At 38.6% G+C, this 21,593-nt stretch overlaps 1 protein-coding gene across 1 annotated transcript; it reads left to right on the top strand.

The window, feature by feature from the left end:
- The first annotated feature begins 9,971 nt into the window (after window positions 1-9,971).
- Window positions 9,972-21,562, top strand: LOC146671833 (myosin heavy chain, fast skeletal muscle-like). Its single transcript, XM_085404220.1, has 40 exons — window positions 9,972-10,094; window positions 10,216-10,436; window positions 11,093-11,236; window positions 11,322-11,478; window positions 11,569-11,596; window positions 11,685-11,796; window positions 11,881-11,973; window positions 12,062-12,125; window positions 12,223-12,321; window positions 12,773-12,876; window positions 12,958-13,096; window positions 13,377-13,495; window positions 13,605-13,754; window positions 13,839-14,009; window positions 14,106-14,412; window positions 14,766-14,842; window positions 14,941-15,028; window positions 15,118-15,235; window positions 15,350-15,473; window positions 15,559-15,695; window positions 15,796-16,051; window positions 16,314-16,556; window positions 16,698-16,874; window positions 16,973-17,118; window positions 17,210-17,300; window positions 17,386-17,775; window positions 17,876-18,002; window positions 18,164-18,282; window positions 18,555-18,751; window positions 18,852-19,035; window positions 19,118-19,283; window positions 19,374-19,498; window positions 19,578-19,886; window positions 19,960-20,163; window positions 20,297-20,422; window positions 20,539-20,709; window positions 20,848-20,952; window positions 21,038-21,133; window positions 21,226-21,357; window positions 21,457-21,562. Exons 2-40 carry the CDS (start codon window positions 10,233-10,235, stop codon window positions 21,475-21,477), a joined length of 5,820 nt encoding a protein of 1,939 aa, XP_085260346.1. The 5' UTR covers window positions 9,972-10,094; window positions 10,216-10,232; the 3' UTR covers window positions 21,478-21,562.
- Window positions 21,563-21,593: the final 31 nt, after the last annotated feature.

Raw genomic sequence — 21,593 nt, 5'->3', positions numbered from 1 at the left:
GCATAGCCATGGGGAAACTTGGTGTACTTTCCTTTGTCATACAGTGTCTGCCTTTTCTCCATGTAGCGTGACTTATTGTCCCTCACGGAAGCAAAGATGAGGAGCCCGGCCATGGTCAGGGCCACTGCAGTTATTAAGAGCCACCACCTCATGACGACGGGACACACCCTCCTGTCGCGAGTAGACCCCCCGGCCAGGAAAGCTGACCCCTCCACCGGGCGAGATCACAACAAGTGGGCAAGCCTGCCGTCAGCTGTGTTTAGATGGCTTCACTGACTCGCCTGCAGTGACTCTGATGGATCCAGGATGGTCGTTCCGCAATTTTGCAAGCTCCAGTTTTTCCTTTGGAGCACTTTGATCAGAACCCAGTCACCGGGCTGTGATCTGCAAGACACTTGATAGACATCATTACATTCTTCGTCATTTACAATCATCTCTTTATTTTCCTACAACTTAGACATACATTTTGCTACTGAAATTGTATCTGCCTTTTTCACTGGGTAGATTTCTGGCCACTTTGAGAATACATCTATAACCACTAGGGTGTATTTTTACCCTTGGCATTCATTTAGCTCAATAAAGTCCATATGGATTGTGTGGTCTCAGGTTTCCCTGAGCATTATATTTTTGACACGTCATGCACGTTCTGACAAATTGTTTTGCTGAGGTTTCAAAACGGTTCTAGCAGGCGTTGTCTCTATGTTATCTGCTGTTGCTGCGTGGCTGTCTGCAGCCTTGGTGTTTGTGACTTTGCTCGCCTCTCTGTTCCTGATAGCCACCTGCGAATTAGTGTTTTAGTCTGTTGTCAACACGTCAGCCTTATTTCTAAGTTACAGAATGCTTCTTCTCCTTTTTTTTTTTTTTTTTTTTTTTTGGTTTGGGAGAATAGATGCAACTCTACATTTTCACTTAAGGCATTTTTAGATAATTTCTAGTTCTTCAAACAAGTCATGGATCTCACACATTTCAAACTTTCAAGTTAGGGTTGTTTCCCATTTATACAAATATATATATATTTAACTTTGCATTGCTCACAGCTCATAGCTCACAGCTCTAAACCTAGGCATTTTTCAATCATATGCCTAATCACTATGTGTCACTGTGATTCTCAAGTATGGTCACAAGTTCGTTTAAATTCGTTTCCAAAACCAACAAAATAATCAAACAAAAACAAAAAACATAAACGTGTCAGGACACAAAAGAAAAAGAAAAATGCTGCCACCCGAACAAGGCAGAAGTCTGCATATGTTGGCTTGTAATAGCATGCAGCTTGTAACATGGTAGACTAATGTGCCTGTGTTAATTCAGCTCCATATTATTGTGTGAAGTTGCACTGGGTTGGGAGTGGTTTTGTGGTTGTCACATTTTTGGTGAGCCAATGGCTGGAATGGGGTTGGACTAATTAGAGGCAGGTGTACTTGATTGCACTGATACACTGGTCTACATCTAGCCCACACTACAAACACTGCTGTGTTGTTTTGTCTCTCTGTGCAGTCCAGGGCCTATTATATGCCACAGCCTAAAGGCAGCAGAGTTCCAGAGGCTTGAGTGACCACTGACTATATGCTTGCAGGGTGGTGGGTCTCCAAGGACAACTTCTAACCCTGTTAAAGGCAACATGTGGGGTGCAACTTGGCCGTGTGGCATAGCTGGCTCTGGCCTTGGGACTGTGTGTTTTTATACAATTCATAAGTGGGACACTGGACTGTTTTATCTTTTATCTCTTGATATATTTTTCGTCAATAAATTATCTTTTAGAATTTTATTGACTGACATCTTTTTGCCCATGACTGAAACGGTTGGTCAGACCTAGAGTCTTTCTTTGGGCAGAATAGCAGCTTCTGCTCTAAAAGAAACAAATAAATAAAAAGAAAAGAAAATGTGGAACATGCTCATCAGCTTAGCAGTGTCTACATATTTAATTCAGCTTCTCAATCCTGTAGTTTTAGCTGTTGTCTACAGGGTTTTGCTTATTGGTTGTTATTATAGGTGTGCTCTATATCTCAGCAATGTGTCATTCTAGAATGATACGTTTCAAGCTGGTCAAGTGCCTCTATGCACTTCATTAGTTTAGTTATTCTCTGTATTGTCTTCATCTCACATGTCATTACACTGAGTTTCAGCAAACCTTAAGCTTGATGTAGACTACTGCTTAACAATTATCCACCTCACATCATAACCGATTAAGGTGCCTCTTCATATTAATATTATGTCATTGTTAATATTATCCTCTTTGTCTTATATAACAGCAATAGCATATTATAATATTTTATCAGTGTGTACCACTATACTACTCCTGAGCCAATTTGTTAGTTAGGATCGTCTTATTCAGCAAACAGATAATTTAGAATTCATCCAATCTGCGGTCACATTTGTTCTCTCTGTTGCATGGCGGACCAGGCAGTTCTATTATAATATATTATTTATATTTTATTTTGTATCCATCAAGGGCTTCAGATGACCTGCAGAATCATCCTTTTCCCAAGGTGGAGACAGTTACCTTTTCACACACTGTCCTTGGCTGAACAGTGACACAGCCTTAATATACCTTATTTATGTTATTAAAATATTTTCGTGTGAATTATTTGCTTTATATTCATTTTATACATGCTGGGCATGGTCATCATGCCAACTGTGTTTCATTGTTAATATCACTTTACAGGTTGTTATCCTTGCTATTATTAATTTCAAATACTCTAAAGATAATTTCTACTGTAATTTTCCCTTTGTTTAGCTTTATTTCGTACTTTTTATATTTATATCTACTCAGTGGGGTCTGTTTTCAACCCTTTTAAACTACTTCAAACTACTTTGATCTCTAGTTTTCACTTAATAAGGGATTATTAAGTTCTTCCTGATATGGGTGGTGCTGCAGATGCGGCTGCAGGAATGAGTGATGGCTTTCTAAAAGGGTTGTGGGCACTGCACAGTGTCTCGTCTTCTGGTTTTACTAAACTGGCAGTTGAGTTCTATTCTTCTGACTGTTTATATTTTGTTTTCTTAAATCTCTCAGTTTACAGACACTGTTTTTGTCCGGCGTCTGGACTTTTCTTTTCTCACCACTGCTCGTCAGGAGTGAGTTTTAATTTCACTTGCTTGATTACCCATCTTATTTATGTATTTACTTATTTTTGTTTAAGTAATATATACACAATACAGCTGCTATCACCTTCGCTGGTATTAGAGACGAGAGTGGTTGCTCACACGCCCTTCTACTTTCGGACTATTTCCAAAAGCGGTGTGAACTTTACGAGACGGAACTCGACCGTTCTCTCAACTCACCAGCACGTCAGTGAACAGCAGTAAAAGAAAAAACACAGGAGGAGCAGCTCAGTCTCTTATTGGACCGTGAAAATTCAGCTTGCTCCGTTAATTAAAACAATACACACACATACATTCACATTCACACTTATTCGCGCGATCGGAACCCTTATCATAAGGGGAGCTGCCAGTCTTTCTGTAGACGAGCTACTTATTCCCTAGACCCAGCTGGGGGAGCTACCCAGAGCTCCAAACCTAACCCACAGAAGTGGGGAGCTTCCAGTCGACGAGCTCCAAGCTACCAGCCGACGAGCTACTTTAAACCCACAGAGGTGGGGAGCTTCCAGTCGCGACGAGCTACTTTCGCTATTTTAAATTCCCTGAATTTAAAATACGCTTTTACGCAAGATTGTGTCAGTGTGTCTGTATCTACCTGGTCAGTGTCGCCGGGTCTGGTCCACCTCGATCGGGCCCCACCACCGTGGGTCGCTTTCTAGAACGTTGGCCAAGACTCGAATTTAACGCCCTTGGTCTTTGACCACACACCTAGTGTGTGGGCTGTCGACAGACGAACAACGTGGACTGGTCACGGAGATGGGACACGATGGAGGCGCTCCGGCTCCGAAGGACCAAGAAATGTTGGGGGAAAACTCTGTAAAAAACCCAGGAGAAATAAAGACACAATGAGACAAAGTTACTTTCTTTATCAAACGTGTACACGGGTGAGCTGCTAAGAACAACTCACACCATGCACAGTGGCTTGGTAATTTTTATAGGCACAGAGCACAGAGACAGTGAGAACAGGATAACAAATAATAAACAGATAAAATAAAACAACTCCATATATGGTGCTAGTCTCGTCAGCAGAGAGCTAGGGAAGATAAAACAATCTAAAACAATATGTCCCAGAAACAAGATGTGTTTGCTGGGAAAGTCTAAAAAGATAATTCTAAACTAATCTAACCATAGGCAAAGGGCAGACAAAAGGCATCATAGAACATTTAAAAGAAGGTAAAGAAACATAGAATCATTTTTCCTGTAACAGGTGGTCACTGTGACAGAGGGAATTTAACCATAAAACCCTTCAACGTTCAGTAAACATGTCAAAGGCACGCAATGGAAAAGGCACATAGCTGGTTAAGAAGGAGGAGGAAAAGTTTACATGAATGTACCACTAGTATATTTCAAATCCTCTCTTTCAAGGTTTCATTAAGGACCAAACCATTTCAACCAACCCTCTGTTGTTGCAATGTTTTAAATCTGAACAGGAAAATCAGTTAAATTCTGAAACCACCTGGTAACCAGTGACAAGAGACAAAAACAGTATAATCTAGATATAAACCCCAATCCAATCAAATCAAAATTAATTTCTATAGCACATAATAATACAATTAAGTTGTGCTTCACAGTCAGTCAGAGCAATAGCATAAGACAGAATAAAAAAAAGAAAACAGTTAAAAGTTGTATTTTTTTATTTACAATATTTTATTGTGAACATATTTTTCTAAACTTTCAGAACTTTAGTTTTTTAACCCTAAGAAAAAGCTGATGGCTTACTTGTCAGCCTGAGGTGTGATATGATGATCTGTATAAACTGGACATGAATGCATGGTAGGGTTTGGGAATAATTAGAGTTTTTCATTGTTCGTGTGTGTTGTATCTCACAGCTGAGGGAACTAGAAGTCGAAACTAAGCTGAGATGTGGAGCTGAGTCAGTTCTCTTTTAATTACAGTTAGTAATCTGTATAGACTGAGGAGGAGAAGAAGAATGTGACCAAGCTTCAGGATCTTGCCGTCAAACTGCAGTACTGTATCTTGTTCTTTGTACTGTACTGTTGTTCTTTGTCATTCCATTTCCAAGTCAAAAACCTGATTTATGAGTAAAGTTACAATTTAATGACACTTATGTTTGTTGAAAAGTGTACTCTACTGATCCATAAAACAGTTTAAGTGCAATTTGGCTCTATGTTTCTTAATGTCTCTTAATGTTCCAGTTTTGAGTACCCGGTTCACAGGCTGAGAGCTGGAAAGGGAGCTTTTTATTCAGGTGATAGCTAATAATTGCATTAGAATTGTTCACACATACTTTGCTGGTTAAAAGCTAAAAAAAATGACTAAAAGATTTGAGTCTGACTAACACCACCATGGATTAATCATTTTATTATTTAATATAGTGAAACAAATTTTAAGCATTTCGCAATTTCCTAGCAAGCTTCCAAGAAGTGTTTATTGTTGTTTTCCAATTTACTATTCTTAGAAGAACTAAGTAAACAGAAAATAATAAAGTTCTGTAATTAAAACTTTCCCAACAGCAACCACTGTCAGGCCAGTGTTTAAGAAGATGTTAGGACTTAACGGGGACTCAACGGCACTTGTAACAGTGAGGCACTTGCTGTTCTGGAATGACAATTAGCTTAGTATAAGCTGAAAACCATTGCAAGAATCCAAGTACTCTCTTGTGGCTTCTTGTTGGCCAGTATTGTCAATGCTATGAAAGCTCAGCAGTATGACAGCAAATTAATAGGAATCCTAATAGTGCTCTAAATTTATGACCAGGACCAGTATTTGTTGCCAACTTAGCCTGCTTGTAAACACAGTGCTGACTGCTGAGTGACCTATTTTAAATGAACCCAGCTTTCATCAAAGGTCACACAGGCCAATAGTAATTGAAGTGCTCCTGTGAGTGTTGGTAAGAAGAAGAAGAAAAAGACGAATCAGAACAAGACAAAGAACTTTATGAATGTTTGTAAAATGATTGATAATTAATATAGTATTACTCAACATTATATTATCTTTGAGGAGTATAATGTAAGACAGTTGTTTTCTTATTTCTTTATTTTTATTTGTGGTACAGCTGGGGTGTCTGCTACAATGGAAAACTACAATGTGAAGGACATGGCTATAACTCAATATTGTACACAGCAGGCTACAGGAGGCATGAAGGAAGTATTAATTAGATGCAGTTAAAGGAGCTTTTGTGCTTGGCACCAGAGGAGGCACAGGTGTTCCAAGCCCCCGGACAGATTGTATTTATGAGATCATATTACACTAGCAGGATGTGAATTTGTGAGCCAGTACATTTTTCGGGGTTAGCTTGAGCATTGTAGTGCACATACCCAGCAGCTGAAAGATATAGTCTCATATGACTGACACAAACTATGTTCCTTTAAACAAAGCTGTTAGCATGTCTCTAATGAATAACTGACCAATTAGGCAAGCAGCAATTGTCTGCTTGAACAAGGAGTGAAACTACTACAATTTAATGTTATTTATTTTCTCACTCAAACTACTGAAGTGTTAGGCATTTTTTTCTCATTTCATAGGAAACATTCTACAAGTATGCAAGAAGGCAAGCACTGTTTAGTTCACAATATTCTCAAACAGTTAAAACTGTGTTCTGTACTTTTTATTTATATGATCATATATAACATATAATAGCTCCAGTTCCAGCATGCTAATTAGTATTAGCTTATTAATGATCTGATGCAAAAATATTGTTAAGCACACATAGAGAGTTTTATAGTTAGTCTCACCTCTTCAAGCTTTCTTTTTCCTTCTTGTATTTTTATGTCACTTTATAAGTTACTACATTTCATATTAAACTAATAAGTTATCTTATAAAGGGGGCACTCTAGAATGTTCCCCTTCTCTGTCTGTACCCTTTTTCTGAAAACATAAAACAAAGATTAAAGTCAAAGAACGAAAGCCAAAGACACTACCCATCATTCTCCCAGTGCTACTACCCCGTCATGGAATAATCTCACACTCTTTTAAAGCTTCTTAGGCTCCTCCTTGCCAGACATGGTTGGCATGTTTTTACTCAGTTTAGGGCTTAGTGCAGAGGGCCATCTATAAGCATCTACACACCCAAGGACATTCAAAGGAGAACATTAGTCAGGACAATCAATCTCTGCCCATGTACCCATTGGCACCTTCTAAAAAAAGGCTTGTTTTATTCACTGTATCCCAGCAGATTAAGTGTAAATTGTATGATGTTTGGATTCACAGTAATAAAAAAGTTTAAGCAAGAAATCATTAAAAACTTTACATTTGTATACATATGCAAACTTCAAACCGTACTTAAAACTATCAAAGGTCAGTTTAAAACTAATTCTGCAACTTGAAGCAGGTTAGAGTCTTTCTGCTCTGGGGTTAATCACACTGGTATTTGAAAGTCTTTGTAATTCTACTGCAGGGATTCATTTATTTGTTGTTTTATTGATGGCAGAGGAGAATACAGTCTAACATATCTGCTTATCACCTCCCATAGGTATTTCATTGAGCTGAGATCGGATTCATACCATTTTCAAATGCATCAAACCATTAGCTGACCCCTCACACCATGTGGATGAAGGAATTGTCATGCTGGAAGAACCAACTTCCCATTCTGTCCCATCAGAATATAACAGTTTCATCACAGGACAAAGGTGATCAATCAGAACAACTCTTAAGTGATTTACAGTACAAGGCTTTCCTCTAAAGGGGGCCCAAACATTGTCAACAAAATACCTCCCAAAGCAAAACAAAGCCACCGGATCCCCTCACTGTGGGGGTCATGCATTTGTGCTTTTCCTTTAATTTGTCAATTGTGTGTATTTGGAACTGTTGTTACATTTTGTCACCAGAGATGAAAAACAGCGTGTATTCAGGGTAGCCCAGCACAGCTTTATTTGTTTTGTTTTTGTTTTTGTGTTTTAGGAAATAAAAAAAAAATGCTGCTAAATTAACATGGATGGAATCACAGATTTATATTTGTATGATATGTATGAAATAGTGTGTAACCATAACTATATCAAGATCATGCATACAAAGTTTTTAACAAGCAAGTTGACCCTGTTAGATCTTAAAACATCTATGGCAAATGCTATTAAGGGTGACTGAAAAAAACTGAAGACATTTGACTTTACTTGGGAAGCACGTGTTCTGCATATTTGCTCTGAAAACCCACCTGTGCACAGAGGTTATATGGATTACATACCTCAAGGTCATCTCTTTTGAAGAATGAAGGATTGCTAAATTCAAAAAGGCAAAAAGAAAAAAACAAACAAAATACAGCTTTGTTTTCCTTTTTACCTTTATGAATTTATTATTAAGCTAAGCCTTAAATGTAAAAATAATCCCGGATATAGTTTTCATTCACTTTACTATTACAGTCCTGGCATCTCTAAAATCTTGTTTATTGCCACAGGTCTTATTTTGGGTCTTATCCCATTCTAGATGGCAACTGTTCATCCACTCCATTCCAAGACGATATGTAATCTCTTCTAAGCTTTTATGGAATGGCGCTCAATATCAGTTCAGACATCTGAGATGTATGCTTGTCCTGCAACTGTACACCAGTGACATTTATATGCTTCTCCAAAATCACAGCCTGTGTCATGACATGTTCCACTAGGATGATTAATAATAACATTGTAGAGAAGCAAGAACCAGACAGGCTTGTATGTTAATTAAATATTATAAGAATATATTTTCTACAAATGGTTAGAATCTTTGATACGTGCGCAACAACTGTTCTACACATTACAGAGCTAAATCAGATGATACAATGAGTGAGCATTAGGAGAAAAAGACTCATTAATCTGTTGATACTAAAATGTGTTTAAATCAGTCGATCTATATTGAATGTTTTGACCTTGCTTTATGGAACAGTTGTTCACTTGCTGCCCCCTTTTTTTATTGGACCACCAAATCTGACATGTGTGAAGAGCAACTGTACACCAGTGACATTTGGTGCTTCTCCAAAGTAAAAAGTACTTCTAATATACCTTCTGCTCCTACTGCTATGATGATAATAATAATAATAATAATAATAATTATTATTATTATTATTATTATTATTATTATTATTATTATTATTATTATTATTATTATTGATAGAAGTAATAATAGAAATGTATTATTAATAAAAACATTGATGCTCATAAATCGAGTTCATCTTTTATATGAACAGCATTTTACACATCTAAATTAAGAAAAGCCTTGTTACATGCCTTGTAAGTTATATAAATTATCAAATGTAAAATATCTGCTGTGTTATCGTTCAAAGTAATCGATCTTGCAGTAATTTTCTTTCATCTTCAATCAGCACTGTGTCTTATGACTGCTCAGTTTGGCCACCTTCTGTTATAAATGTTCTTGCAAAGCAGTTTAATCACAGCAACTGTCACTGTCACGGGATTAACGGCAACATGGCAAGAATACATGACCAAACTGAGCAAGGCACACCTACTGAGGAAAAAGTTCTCCCTCTATAAAAGAGGGTGCTTCAGTCTGAGTCAGCAACTGATAGGCTTCCAACTCAGGTAAGAACATTAACTTCAGCTATTTTGCATTGTGAAACACAATTTTATCATAGCTTTGGGATATTTAACACTGCACGTTTTAATGCTTTTAGAATTGTTTACGGTTACTACTACTACAACTAATAATAATAATTTTAGCAGTAGTAGTAGTAGTATATTTTGAAATTAATGGACACCCATATTTATTATAGTTGATGATAGGTTTTAGAGCATAAACCTATTCGCTGGAACGTTGAAGACAATATAATTACACTGCAAAGCAAGACTCAAGTAGGCAAGCTTCTTCATGTTACTCGTGCACGGGAGAGAACCGGACAATTCCTGGAATGCACACCAAGCCTTTGGGGCCTGCTAAAGATCACACATCCTATCACTACACAAGTGATTATACACCTCTAAGCATATATGGTTAAATATTTCTAAGCATAAATGACAATCAACAATACAAACTCTAACAGTTGATGGTTTGTTATTAGGATTCAAGCAACAGAATCAAGAGTTTACAGTTTTCTGCTGGGACTAAGGAAGGTACATTATAGTGTATTTTCTGTGATATCTGAACAATTTCCAAACACACACATTAGCATGGGGATGTTTATGAAAACAAAGACAACAAAGAAAACAAAACCTCTCAACCTCTCAATTTCAGCCCCCTAAAGTTCCATCATGAGCACAGATGCAGAGATGCAGGCCTATGGCCCTGCAGCCATTTACCTCCGAAAACCTGAGAAAGAGAGATTAGAGGCTCAGAACACTCCTTTTGATGCCAAAAGTGCCTACTTTGTAACTGATGCTGATGACATGTACGTGAAGGGTAAACTCGTCAAAAGAGAGGGTGGCAAGGCAACTGTTGAGACACTTACAGGAAAGGTAAGTAAAACAATTAATTCTTCAACTTTCTTAGAAAAGATTAGACTCAACTTTATGGATTATGCAATGTTCTGATGCTGGCCTATAAAGCTCTGAATGGTTTAGGACCAAAATACATCAATGACCTCCTGACCCAGTATGAACCATCCAGATCCCTCAGGTCATCTGGATCCGGTCTTTTATCAGTTCCCAGAGTCAGAACCAGACACGGAGAAGCTGCATTCAGCTTTTATGCTCCTTATATCTGGAACAAACTCCCAGAAAGCCTCAGATCAGCTGAAACACTCAGTTTATTTAAATCCAGGTTGAAGACTCACCTGTTCTCAGCTGCATTTGAATAAAGCACCAAATCCACACTTTAAGCTTAAATTTCAAAACTTACATTTAACTACTGATTTTATCTACTGTTCTGATTTTATCTGTTTTGATTTTATATACTGTTGTTTGTTTGTTTGTTAATTAGTTAGTTAGTTTATTTGCTTGTTTTATTCAATTTTAAATCATGCTTTTTATTTGTTCTTGTTTCTAATGTCTCTGTAAAGCACTTTGAATCACCTTGTTGTTGAATTGTGCTATACAAATAAACTTGCCTTGCCTTGCCTTGCCTTACTATGTTAAAAAAGGTTTTGTTTAATTTTATTCTTTTTCAAATGCAGACAGTCACTGTAAAAGAGGATGACATCCACCCCATGAATCCTCCAAAGTTTGATAAAATTGAGGACATGGCAATGATGACCCACCTCAATGAGCCTGCCGTGCTGTTTAACCTCAAAGAGCGTTTTTCATCATGGATGATCTATGTAAGCTTTAATCTCATAATATACTTTGCTTGTATTTTCTCTGAGTAACAACTATATATATGTTTCTGTGTCTTTGTTATTACAGACTTATTCCGGCCTCTTCTGCGTCGTGGTGAATCCCTACAAGTGGCTTCCTGTGTACGATGCTCAGGTTGTTGTGGCATACAGAGGCAAGAAGAGGATTGAGGCTCCACCCCACATCTTCTCCATCTCTGATAATGCCTATCAGTTCATGCTCACTGGTAAAATCAAAGTTGATTAAAGATTCAGGTGCATGGGACAATGAGGATTGTCAACTGTAGGTTTAATATGCGTGTGCTCTTATATTTCAGATCGTGAGAATCAGTCTATCCTCATTACGTAAGTATAATATAAACATTACAAGAACACTTCTTTAGTAAAAATCATAATTGTATTGCAAAGTAAAAATCATGCTTTAATTCCCCAGTGGAGAATCTGGTGCAGGAAAGACTGTAAACACCAAGCGTGTTATCCAGTATTTTGCAACAATTGCAGTAGCTGGAGCTAAGAAAGCTGAAACATCCTCAGGAAAAATACAGGTAAAATTGTGTTCAAATCAAATGTGTTTGTCACAGGTGATTGCTGCTGCTGTTTTTAAACAGCTGTTTGATGTCTCTGTGTAGGGTTCACTGGAAGATCAAATCATTGCAGCTAACCCTCTGCTGGAGGCATATGGAAATGCCAAGACTGTGAGGAATGACAACTCCTCTCGTTTTGTAAGTATTCGTGTTCTGGACTCTAAAATTATTTTCTTACACCTACTGTTATCCAGAGCCAAACTGACATTTTGTGGTAAATGTTCAGGGTAAATTCATCAGAATTCACTTTGGCTCCACTGGAAAGCTAGCCTCAGCTGATATTGAAACATGTAAGTTAGCCTTATTTTCCTTTTGTAGTTAGTAGTATACAAATGAAATGCCTGTACTGTTTGATCATCACACTTCCTATTCAACAATTGTTCACAGATCTGCTGGAGAAGTCCCGTGTCACCTTCCAGTTGTCTGCTGAGAGAAGCTACCATATCTTCTATCAGCTGATGACAGGCCATAAGCCTGAGCTCCTGGGTATGTGATGAACTGAACAAGACATACTGTAAATTACTTTCCATACCCCCAGTTGTTTTAAACAAAAGAATAGTCTTTATCTGGGAACCACTCCAATTAAGCTACTTCTTTTGTTGTTTGGGGAAAAAAAAAAAAACATTATTAATTAAATAACTTTTTAAGGTGCTACCTCTCCTCTCTCTCTCTCTTTCTGTTTCTCAACCCACTATATCCTTACACCCACCCAAACATATAATTTCACATAATTTCATAGTGTAAAGTTGTGTTTTTAACATATAATAATCTTGAAGTTACTGTTGGTTTTACTGTTTTCTTCCCCCAGTTTTCCTAACCTAGTCACTTTCTTCTCTGTGTTATATAAATCCTTATGTCAATCACTAATCTTGCACAATTAAAAAACAATAAGGAAATAACCATGTTCCACTCAAGCATTTCTTCTACTTTCTTCTAGAGTCTCTTCTAATCTCCACTAACCCTTATGACTATCCAATGATCAGTCAGGGTGAAATCACAGTCAAAAGTATCAATGATGTGGAGGAGTTCATTGCAACAGATGTAAGTTGATGGTAATGTGTAGAATAAAGGCAAACTGTCACAATAACTTGTTTAAAAATTAATGCTGTGCTTGGATTACAGACTGCTATTGACATCTTGGGCTTCAGTGCTGACGAGAAGGCGGGCATCTACAAGCTGACTGGCGCTGTGATGCATCATGGAAACATGAAATTCAAGCAGAAGCAGCGTGAGGAGCAGGCTGAACCTGATGGCACTGAGGGTAATCAAATTGATTTTGTAATATTACATCCTCATGAAGTAATAATTCACATTAACTCTTAGAACTACAGTGACATCCATAGCATTAACCATTCCCATTTAGACAGATAAATATCATACTAATATAATGACTGAGCAGAGTGACTGCCTGCAATTGTTCATAAAATGTAAAATAAATCTTTAGCACTGCTATCAATGTGGATTTTAGTTGTGTTTTAGCTCATTCCATAGTGTTAACATTTCTTTGTTACATAATGAAACATGTTTGTTTTTCCAATCAGTGGCTGATAAAATCGCCTACCTCATGGGCCTGAATTCAGCTGACATGTTGAAAGCTCTGTGCTACCCAAGAGTCAAGGTTGGGAATGAGTTTGTGACCAAAGGTCAGACCGTCCCACAGGTAATTTTTTTAAAAATTGAAAGGATTAAAAAAAAAAAAGTTTCATTTTAAAATACTTTTTACAGTGTTATCCAGGAATTTAGGAGAATGTTGAATTCTCTTCTTCCAGGTCAACAATGCTGTCTCGGCTCTGTGCAAATCCGTATATGAGAAAATGTTCTTGTGGATGGTTATCCGTATCAATGAGATGCTGGACACAAAGCAGCCCAGACAGTTCTTCATTGGAGTGCTGGATATCGCTGGGTTTGAGATCTTTGATGTGAGCATTTCAAAAATGTGAGACTGGATTTAAAGATAAATATGATTTTTTTTCATGATATGAATTAGCTTTCTGTTACTACAGTTCAACAGCTTGGAGCAACTCTGTATCAACTTCACCAATGAGAAACTGCAACAGTTTTTCAACCACCACATGTTTGTCCTGGAGCAAGAGGAGTACAAGAAAGAAGGCATTCAATGGGAGTTCATTGACTTTGGTATGGACTTGGCTGCCTGCATTGAGCTTATTGAGAAGGTAAGACCATTCAGATGTGCCGTTCAGGACTAAAATGGCAGTTTCTGACTAGGTACTAAAATACAGATTTTTCCTGAATACAACTTCTCTTTTCAGCCAATGGGCATCTTCTCCATTCTTGAAGAGGAGTGCATGTTCCCCAAGGCTACAGACACTTCTTTCAAGAACAAGCTGTATGATCAGCATCTTGGCAAGAGCAAGGCATTTGAGAAGCCAAAGCCTGCAAAGGGTAAAGCAGAAGCACACTTCGCCCTGGTTCACTATGCTGGTACAGTGGACTACAATATCACTGGCTGGCTGGACAAGAACAAGGACCCACTGAATGATTCAGTTGTGCAGCTCTACCAGAAGTCATCAAACAAACTGCTGTGCTTCCTGTATGCAGCCCATGCTGGAGCTGATGGTAGGAAATAAATAATGTAAAAAAAATACAGGGCAGCTGTGGCTACAACTGTAGCTTGCCTCCACCTGTGTGTGAATGTGAGAGTGAATGAATAGTGGCATTGTAAAAGAGCTTTGGGTGCCTTGAAAAGCGCTATATAAATCCAATCCATTATTATTATTATTATTATTATTATTATTATTATGACCATTTGTGAATACTCATTAAATATGTTTCCTCTAGGAAATGAAGTTGAATCAGTGATCACACAGTTATTGTTTTCATTGAAAATATGGTTTAAAATTAAATTATTGTAAAACACTCACTATAGCATTAGTTATTCAGTTCTCTTAATTAAGTGTATTGAACAACAGATGCTGCTGGTGGCGGCAAGAAGGGTGGTGGAAAGAAGAAGGGTGGTTCTTTCCAGACAGTGTCTGCTCTTTTCAGGGTATTTTGAACCGCCACAAAAAAATATATTCAAATGTATTGGTTTATTTTAAGCAGCTATCATTTGTTTAAATATGTCCGTCCCCCCCCCCCCCCCAGGAAAACCTGGGCAAACTGATGACCAACTTAAGGAGCACTCATCCTCACTTTGTTCGTTGCCTGATTCCCAATGAGTCAAAGACCCCAGGTATAAAGCACACAGTCATACTGATTTTAAAAAAATGTTAAAAGTGACATATTGAAATGATTTAAACTATATGAATTTTTAACTTTCAGGTCTTATGGAAAATCATTTGGTCATCCATCAGCTGAGGTGTAACGGTGTACTGGAGGGCATCAGAATCTGCAGAAAGGGTTTCCCCAGCAGAATCCTCTATGGTGACTTCAAGCAGAGGTGACTTCTGTTTTCTTTATAAGAAAGTTAAAATAACTTCAAAGGTACTGGAAAAGGGAAAACACAAGGACAATGGGTGCAAAATCCAAGTAACATCACTATATTTTCTTACAGATACAAAGTGTTGAATGCCAGCGTCATCCCTGAGGGACAGTTCATCGACAACAAGAAAGCTTCAGAGAAGCTGCTTGGCTCCATTGATGTGGATCACACACAGTACATGTTTGGGCACACAAAGGTACACTTTATGATGACCTTTACAACCTCCAGTTGTATTAAACAGAACTAATTCATGTGAACTAATTTGTTTCACTTCAACACAGGTGTTCTTCAAAGCTGGTCTGCTGGGCACTCTTGAGGAGATGAGAGATGAGAAACTGGCTGAGCTGGTGACCATGACTCAGGCTCTCTGCAGAGGATACCTCATGAGGAAAGAGTTTGTGAAGATGATGGAGAGGAGGTATAATTCAGAAATAATATGTCAAATTACTATTTAAATATCATGTGATGTTACGCAAAAGCAGTATATCAAAGCATGGTAATTTGCGTTGTTTTTGTAGAGATGCTATCTTCAGCATCCAGTACAACATCCGTTCATTCATGAATGTCAAGAACTGGCCATGGATGCATCTGTACTTCAAGATCAAGCCTCTTCTGAAGAGTGCTGAGACTGAGAAGGAGTTGCAGAACATGAAGGAGAACTATGAGAAGATGCAGACAGACCTGGCTACTGCTCTGGCTAAGAAAAAAGAACTGGAAGAGAAGATGGTCGGCCTGCTGCAGGAGAAGAATGACCTGCAACTTCAAGTAGCAGCTGTGAGTAACAAGGGGGAGGAGAAAATGCATGTTCTATTATAATAATGCTCAATTAGCTGAAAAATAACCACATATTAGTCTATTTATCAGTATGACTTTTTGGCTGGTGTTTGGCTGTGAGATGTGCTGTAACTGAGAACTGTGCTCAATTGCTGTAATTAAAAACATGATAATATTCTTTATTTATAAAAGTATGATAATAATTATTCTTCTTATACTATATTATAATAATATAATTCCCATATTTCTTGCCTTGTCACAGGAAAATGAGAATCTTTCTGATGCTGAAGAAAGGTGTGAGGGGCTCATTAAGAGCAAGATCCAGCTCGAGGCCAAACTCAAAGAGACAAGTGAGAGACTGGAGGATGAAGAGGAAATCAATGCTGAGCTGACTGCTAAGAAGAGGAAGCTGGAGGATGAATGCTCTGAGCTGAAGAAGGACATTGATGACTTGGAGCTCACCTTGGCCAAAGTGGAGAAGGAGAAACATGCCACAGAAAACAAGGTTCAGTTCATAGTGATTGTAGTTTTCACCAAAATACATACACATAATATGTTTATATGCTGTAATGTCTTATTTTGCCATGTTAATTTATTAACTTTCATGGGAAATTCCCATGAAATTCCCAATTATTATTTATGTCAGGTGAAAAACCTGACAGAGGAGATGGCATCTCAAGATGAGTCAATTGCCAAGTTAACCAAGGAGAAGAAAGCCTTACAAGAGGCCCATCAACAAACACTGGATGATCTCCAGGCAGAGGAAGACAAAGTCAACACTCTGACCAAAGCCAAGACAAAACTGGAACAGCAAGTTGATGATGTAAGAAAACATCATCTTTTTAAAAAAAGGAGATTTCTTATTTTTATATTATTATGAATTATTCAGTTGTAAAAAAAATATGTAACATTTTTTAATAGCTTGAGGGGTCCCTGGAGCAAGAGAAGAAGCTCCGCATGGACCTGGAGAGAGCCAAGAGGAAGCTGGAGGGAGATTTGAAACTGGCCCAGGAATCCATAATGGATCTGGAGAATGACAAGCAGCAGTCTGATGAGAAAATCAAAAAGTAAAAAACAGTCACTGATAAAGTTCCTACACGTGCATTCAGAAGAGCCACAGAGCTGTCAGAGTCATTTCTTTGTCTTCTCCACTTACAGGAAGGACTTTGAAATCAGTCAGCTTCTTGGCAAGATTGAGGATGAGCAGTCTCTTGGTACTCAGCTCCAGAAGAAGATCAAAGAACTCCAGGTACCATTATTTTAGGTGAATATTATGTTCAGTAAAACTAAAACATGTCAACTCAGTAAGTCTTTGTGGTGTTATTACCCTAAAGGCTCGTATTGAAGAGCTAGAAGAGGAGATTGAGGCTGAGAGGGCAGCTCGGGCTAAGGTAGAGAAGCAGAGAGCCGACCTCTCCAGGGAGCTTGAAGAGATCAGTGAGAGGCTCGAGGAAGCTGGTGGAGCAACAGCTGCTCAGATTGAGATGAACAAGAAGCGAGAGGCTGAGTTCCAGAAACTGCGTCGTGATCTTGAGGAATCAACTCTGCAGCATGAAGCTACTGCAGCAGCTCTCCGTAAGAAGCAGGCTGACACTGTAGCAGAGCTCGGAGAGCAGATCGACAACCTCCAGCGTGTCAAACAGAAGCTGGAGAAAGAGAAGAGCGAGTACAAGATGGAGATTGATGATCTCTCCAGCAATATGGAGGCTGTTGCCAAAGCAAAGGTATGCAATTTTGAGAAAAAGCGGCTATCTAAACAATGAAAGAGCGCAACAGTTATATCTTTCCTGGATTTGAGTCATGACAATTATGTGCAATTTATAGGGCAATCTGGAGAAAATGTGCCGAACTCTTGAAGACCAGTTAAGTGAGCTCAAGTCCAAAAATGATGAGAATGTTCGCCAGCTGAACGACATGAGTGCACAGAGGGCAAGACTCCAAACTGAGAATGGTGTGTATCCAAAGATATGAAGTATGTAACTGTATTTTATTTAGTAGCCGTTTTAAGTTCAGAAACAATTTAAGTTTCAAACAGATGATATTGTTTGTGTTTAAAATACATGGTGATTTTTCAGTTATGAAAAGTATTTTTCTTTAATCTGTTTTGCCCAGGTGAATTTTCTCGTCAGCTTGAGGAAAAGGAAGCTCTTATTTCCCAGCTTACCAGAGGCAAACAGGCTTACACTCAACAGATTGAAGAGCTTAAGCGACATACTGAGGAGGAAGTGAAGGTACCAGATGTCATATTAAAGAAGTATTATATTCAGCATTACATACATTGTAAAAGAACATTGATGAACCATGGATCTGCAAGTGAAAACAAGAATAAATGCAAGTTACTTAATGTCAACTTATCTCACATTAACTATATCTCACAACCTATATCTCAGATTTAGAATAACTTTACATTACTTTGTCAACATGCTCTCTGAGAGATAAAAGAAAAGCAAAGACATTTATTATTATTTATTATTATTTAAAATGTATTATTATTAAAATCCAGGCCAAGAACGCCCTGGCTCATGCTGTTCAGTCAGCACGTCATGACTGTGATCTGCTCAGAGAGCAGTTTGAGGAGGAGCAGGAGGCCAAGGCTGAGCTGCAGCGAGGAATGTCCAAGGCCAACAGTGAGGTGGCTCAGTGGCGATCCAAATATGAGACTGATGCCATCCAGCGCACTGAGGAGCTGGAGGAGGCCAAGTACATAAATGCTTTCTTCTCTTTTGTGAATAAAAATGTAATACTGTATTACTTTTAATACATAATGGAATTAATACAAGCAAATTTTTGCAAATTGCAGGAAAAAGCTTGCCCAGCGCCTGCAGGAGGCTGAGGAATCCATTGAGGCTGTGAACTCCAAGTGTGCCTCACTGGAGAAGACCAAGCAGAGGCTGCAGGGTGAGGTGGAGGACCTCATGATTGATGTGGAGAGAGCTAATGCTCTGGCTGCCAACCTTGACAAGAAGCAGAGGAACTTTGATAAAGTAAAGTTTAAACATAACCAATATACTAACAAGAGGAATACACCCATAATGACAACTAACTGAATAACCTATATAAACCTAGGTCCTGGCAGAATGGAAGCAGAAGTATGAGGAGAGCCAGGCAGAGCTGGAAGGAGCCCAAAAGGAGGCTCGTTCTCTCAGCACTGAGTTGTTCAAGATGAAGAACTCATATGAAGAGGCTCTGGATCATCTTGAGACCATGAAGAGAGAGAACAAGAACCTGCAGCGTATGCACCCATAACTTGACAAAAAATGTCAAAGAATATAGATCTGGATCTAAGATAATAACAACAGTTTGGTTAATTTTTCTACTTTAGAGGAGATCTCAGATCTGACTGAGCAGATTGGTGAGACTGGAAAGAGCATCCATGAGCTGGAAAAAGCCAAGAAGACTGTAGAAAGTGAAAAGGCTGAGATTCAGACTGCCCTTGAAGAAGCAGAGGTTTAATATTTTTTATGTCAATATTATTTATTTTGATGATTCTACTTGGTATTTGTTACTTATCTGACTTATCTCGCAGGGCACTCTGGAACACGAAGAATCCAAGATTCTTCGTATTCAGCTTGAGCTGAACCAAGTCAAAAGTGAGATTGACAGGAAGCTGGCAGAGAAGGATGAGGAGATGGAGCAGATCAAGAGGAACAGCCAGAGGGTGATTGACTCCATGCAGAGCACTCTTGATGCTGAGGTCAGGAGCAGGAATGATGCCCTGAGAGTCAAGAAGAAGATGGAGGGAGACCTGAATGAGATGGAGATTCAGCTGAGCCATGCCAACAGACAGGCTGCTGAGGCCCAGAAACAACTGAGGAATGTCCAAGGACAGCTCAAGGTGACCTTTTTTCCTGATCATTTGTTAAAGAAACAGAATAGGTACTTATTTATTGATTGATTTATTTCATCAGGATGCCCAACTGCACCTTGATGAAGCTCTCAGAGGACAGGAAGACATGAAGGAGCAGGTCGCCATGGTGGAGCGCAGAAATGGTCTGATGGTGGCTGAGATTGAGGAGCTGAGAGCCGCTCTGGAGCAGACAGAGAGAGGACGCAAAGTAGCTGAGCAGGAGTTGGTTGATGCTAGCGAGCGTGTCGGACTGCTTCACTCTCAGGTTTGTTTATAATGTTAAGAAACATTTAACCTAATGTAATTTTAATTAGGAAATACATTGTAAATTTACTGTAAATATCTAGTATGTGAACTTACAACATATTTATATCATATAATCTTTCCTAAACCTTTAGAACACCAGTCTTCTGAACACGAAAAAGAAGCTCGAAGCCGATTTTGTGCAGATCCAGAGTGAGGTGGATGATGCTGTGCAGGAAGCAAGAAATGCTGAGGAGAAAGCAAAAAAAGCCATCACTGACGTGAGTTTAACTCTCTAAGTAATCTGTTCTATTAAACACTTCACATTCTTTCAGTGATAATAAAAGCTTACCATAGATTTTTAAATAGATTAATTAAATGGAGAAAATTATTTTAGGCTGCCATGATGGCTGAGGAGCTGAAGAAGGAGCAGGACACCAGTGCTCACCTGGAGAGGATGAAGAAGAACCTGGAGGTCACAGTCAAGGACCTGCAGCACCGTCTGGATGAGGCAGAGAGCCTCGCCATGAAGGGTGGCAAGAAGCAGCTCCAGAAACTGGAGTCCAGGGTATGAAGTGTATATTGCATGCTTATATACATAAATTGAAATTGAAATTGAAAATAAAATATATTTTGATTAAATTATATGAATTTAAGTTTTTCTTTATATTTGAAGCAAAGTTAATTCTTTATCATGGCATTAAAGGTCCGTGAACTGGAAGCTGAACTTGAAGCTGAGCAGAGACGTGGTGTTGATGCTGTTAAAGGAGTCCGTAAATATGAGAGGAGAGTGAAAGAGCTCACTTATCAGGTAAGTCTTCTTTTGCCAACAACAAGCAAACGTGCCCTTTGTCTCTTCTCAAATACCTCTAAAGTAACAGCTGTATTTTGTGTAGACTGAGGAAGACAAGAAGAATGTGACCAGACTTCAGGGTCTGGTGGACAAGCTGCAGCTCAAAGTCAAGGCTTACAAGAGACAGTCTGAGGAGGCTGTAAGTCAACTACAATTATATGCCAAATCTGCTTCAGCTTGGTTCATTGACTCCCCTATAACTAAGTCAGTATTTTTGTAAATCCTTTACAGGAGGAGCAGGCAAACACTCACATGTCCAGGCTCAGGAAGGTCCAGCATGAGCTGGAGGAAGCTCAGGAGCGTGCTGACATTGCTGAGTCCCAGGTCAACAAGTTGAGAGCCAAGAGCCGTGATGTCGGAAAGGTGGTATTTCATTTGCAATACTTTTTGTTATTTTATTTCTACTGCAGTATATCCCTATAAGCATTAACTCTATGGTCTGTATCTCTCTCTTGCTTTCAGGGAAGTGACTCGGCTGAATAGGAAATGCAATCTAGTTGCAGCATTTAAGAGTTCATACAATATGAACAACTTACTCTGTAAATCCTCAATAAATGGTGAAAATTTCCAAAGTATTATGTTTTCTTTTTATTGCTTAG

The sequence above is a fragment of the Rhamphochromis longiceps genome, linkage group LG4 (assembly GCF_057381845.1).
Source record: "Rhamphochromis longiceps isolate RC_006_pf linkage group LG4, R_longiceps_female_GT1.1, whole genome shotgun sequence".
In the NCBI taxonomy this organism is placed as follows: Eukaryota; Metazoa; Chordata; class Actinopteri; order Cichliformes; family Cichlidae; genus Rhamphochromis; species Rhamphochromis longiceps.
This window is presented reverse-complemented; position numbering and strand designations above follow the sequence as displayed.

Coding starts and splice junctions, on each gene's coding strand:
- LOC146671833 (XM_085404220.1), top strand. CDS start 10,233: ATGAGCACAGATGCAGAGATGCAGGCCTATGGCCCTGCAGCCATTTAC. Junction 15,029..15,117: donor CAATGAGTCAAAGACCCCAG/GTATAAAGCACA, acceptor TTTAACTTTCAG/GTCTTATGGAAAATCATTTG. Junction 20,423..20,538: donor CAAAAAAAGCCATCACTGAC/GTGAGTTTAACT, acceptor AAATTATTTTAG/GCTGCCATGATGGCTGAGGA.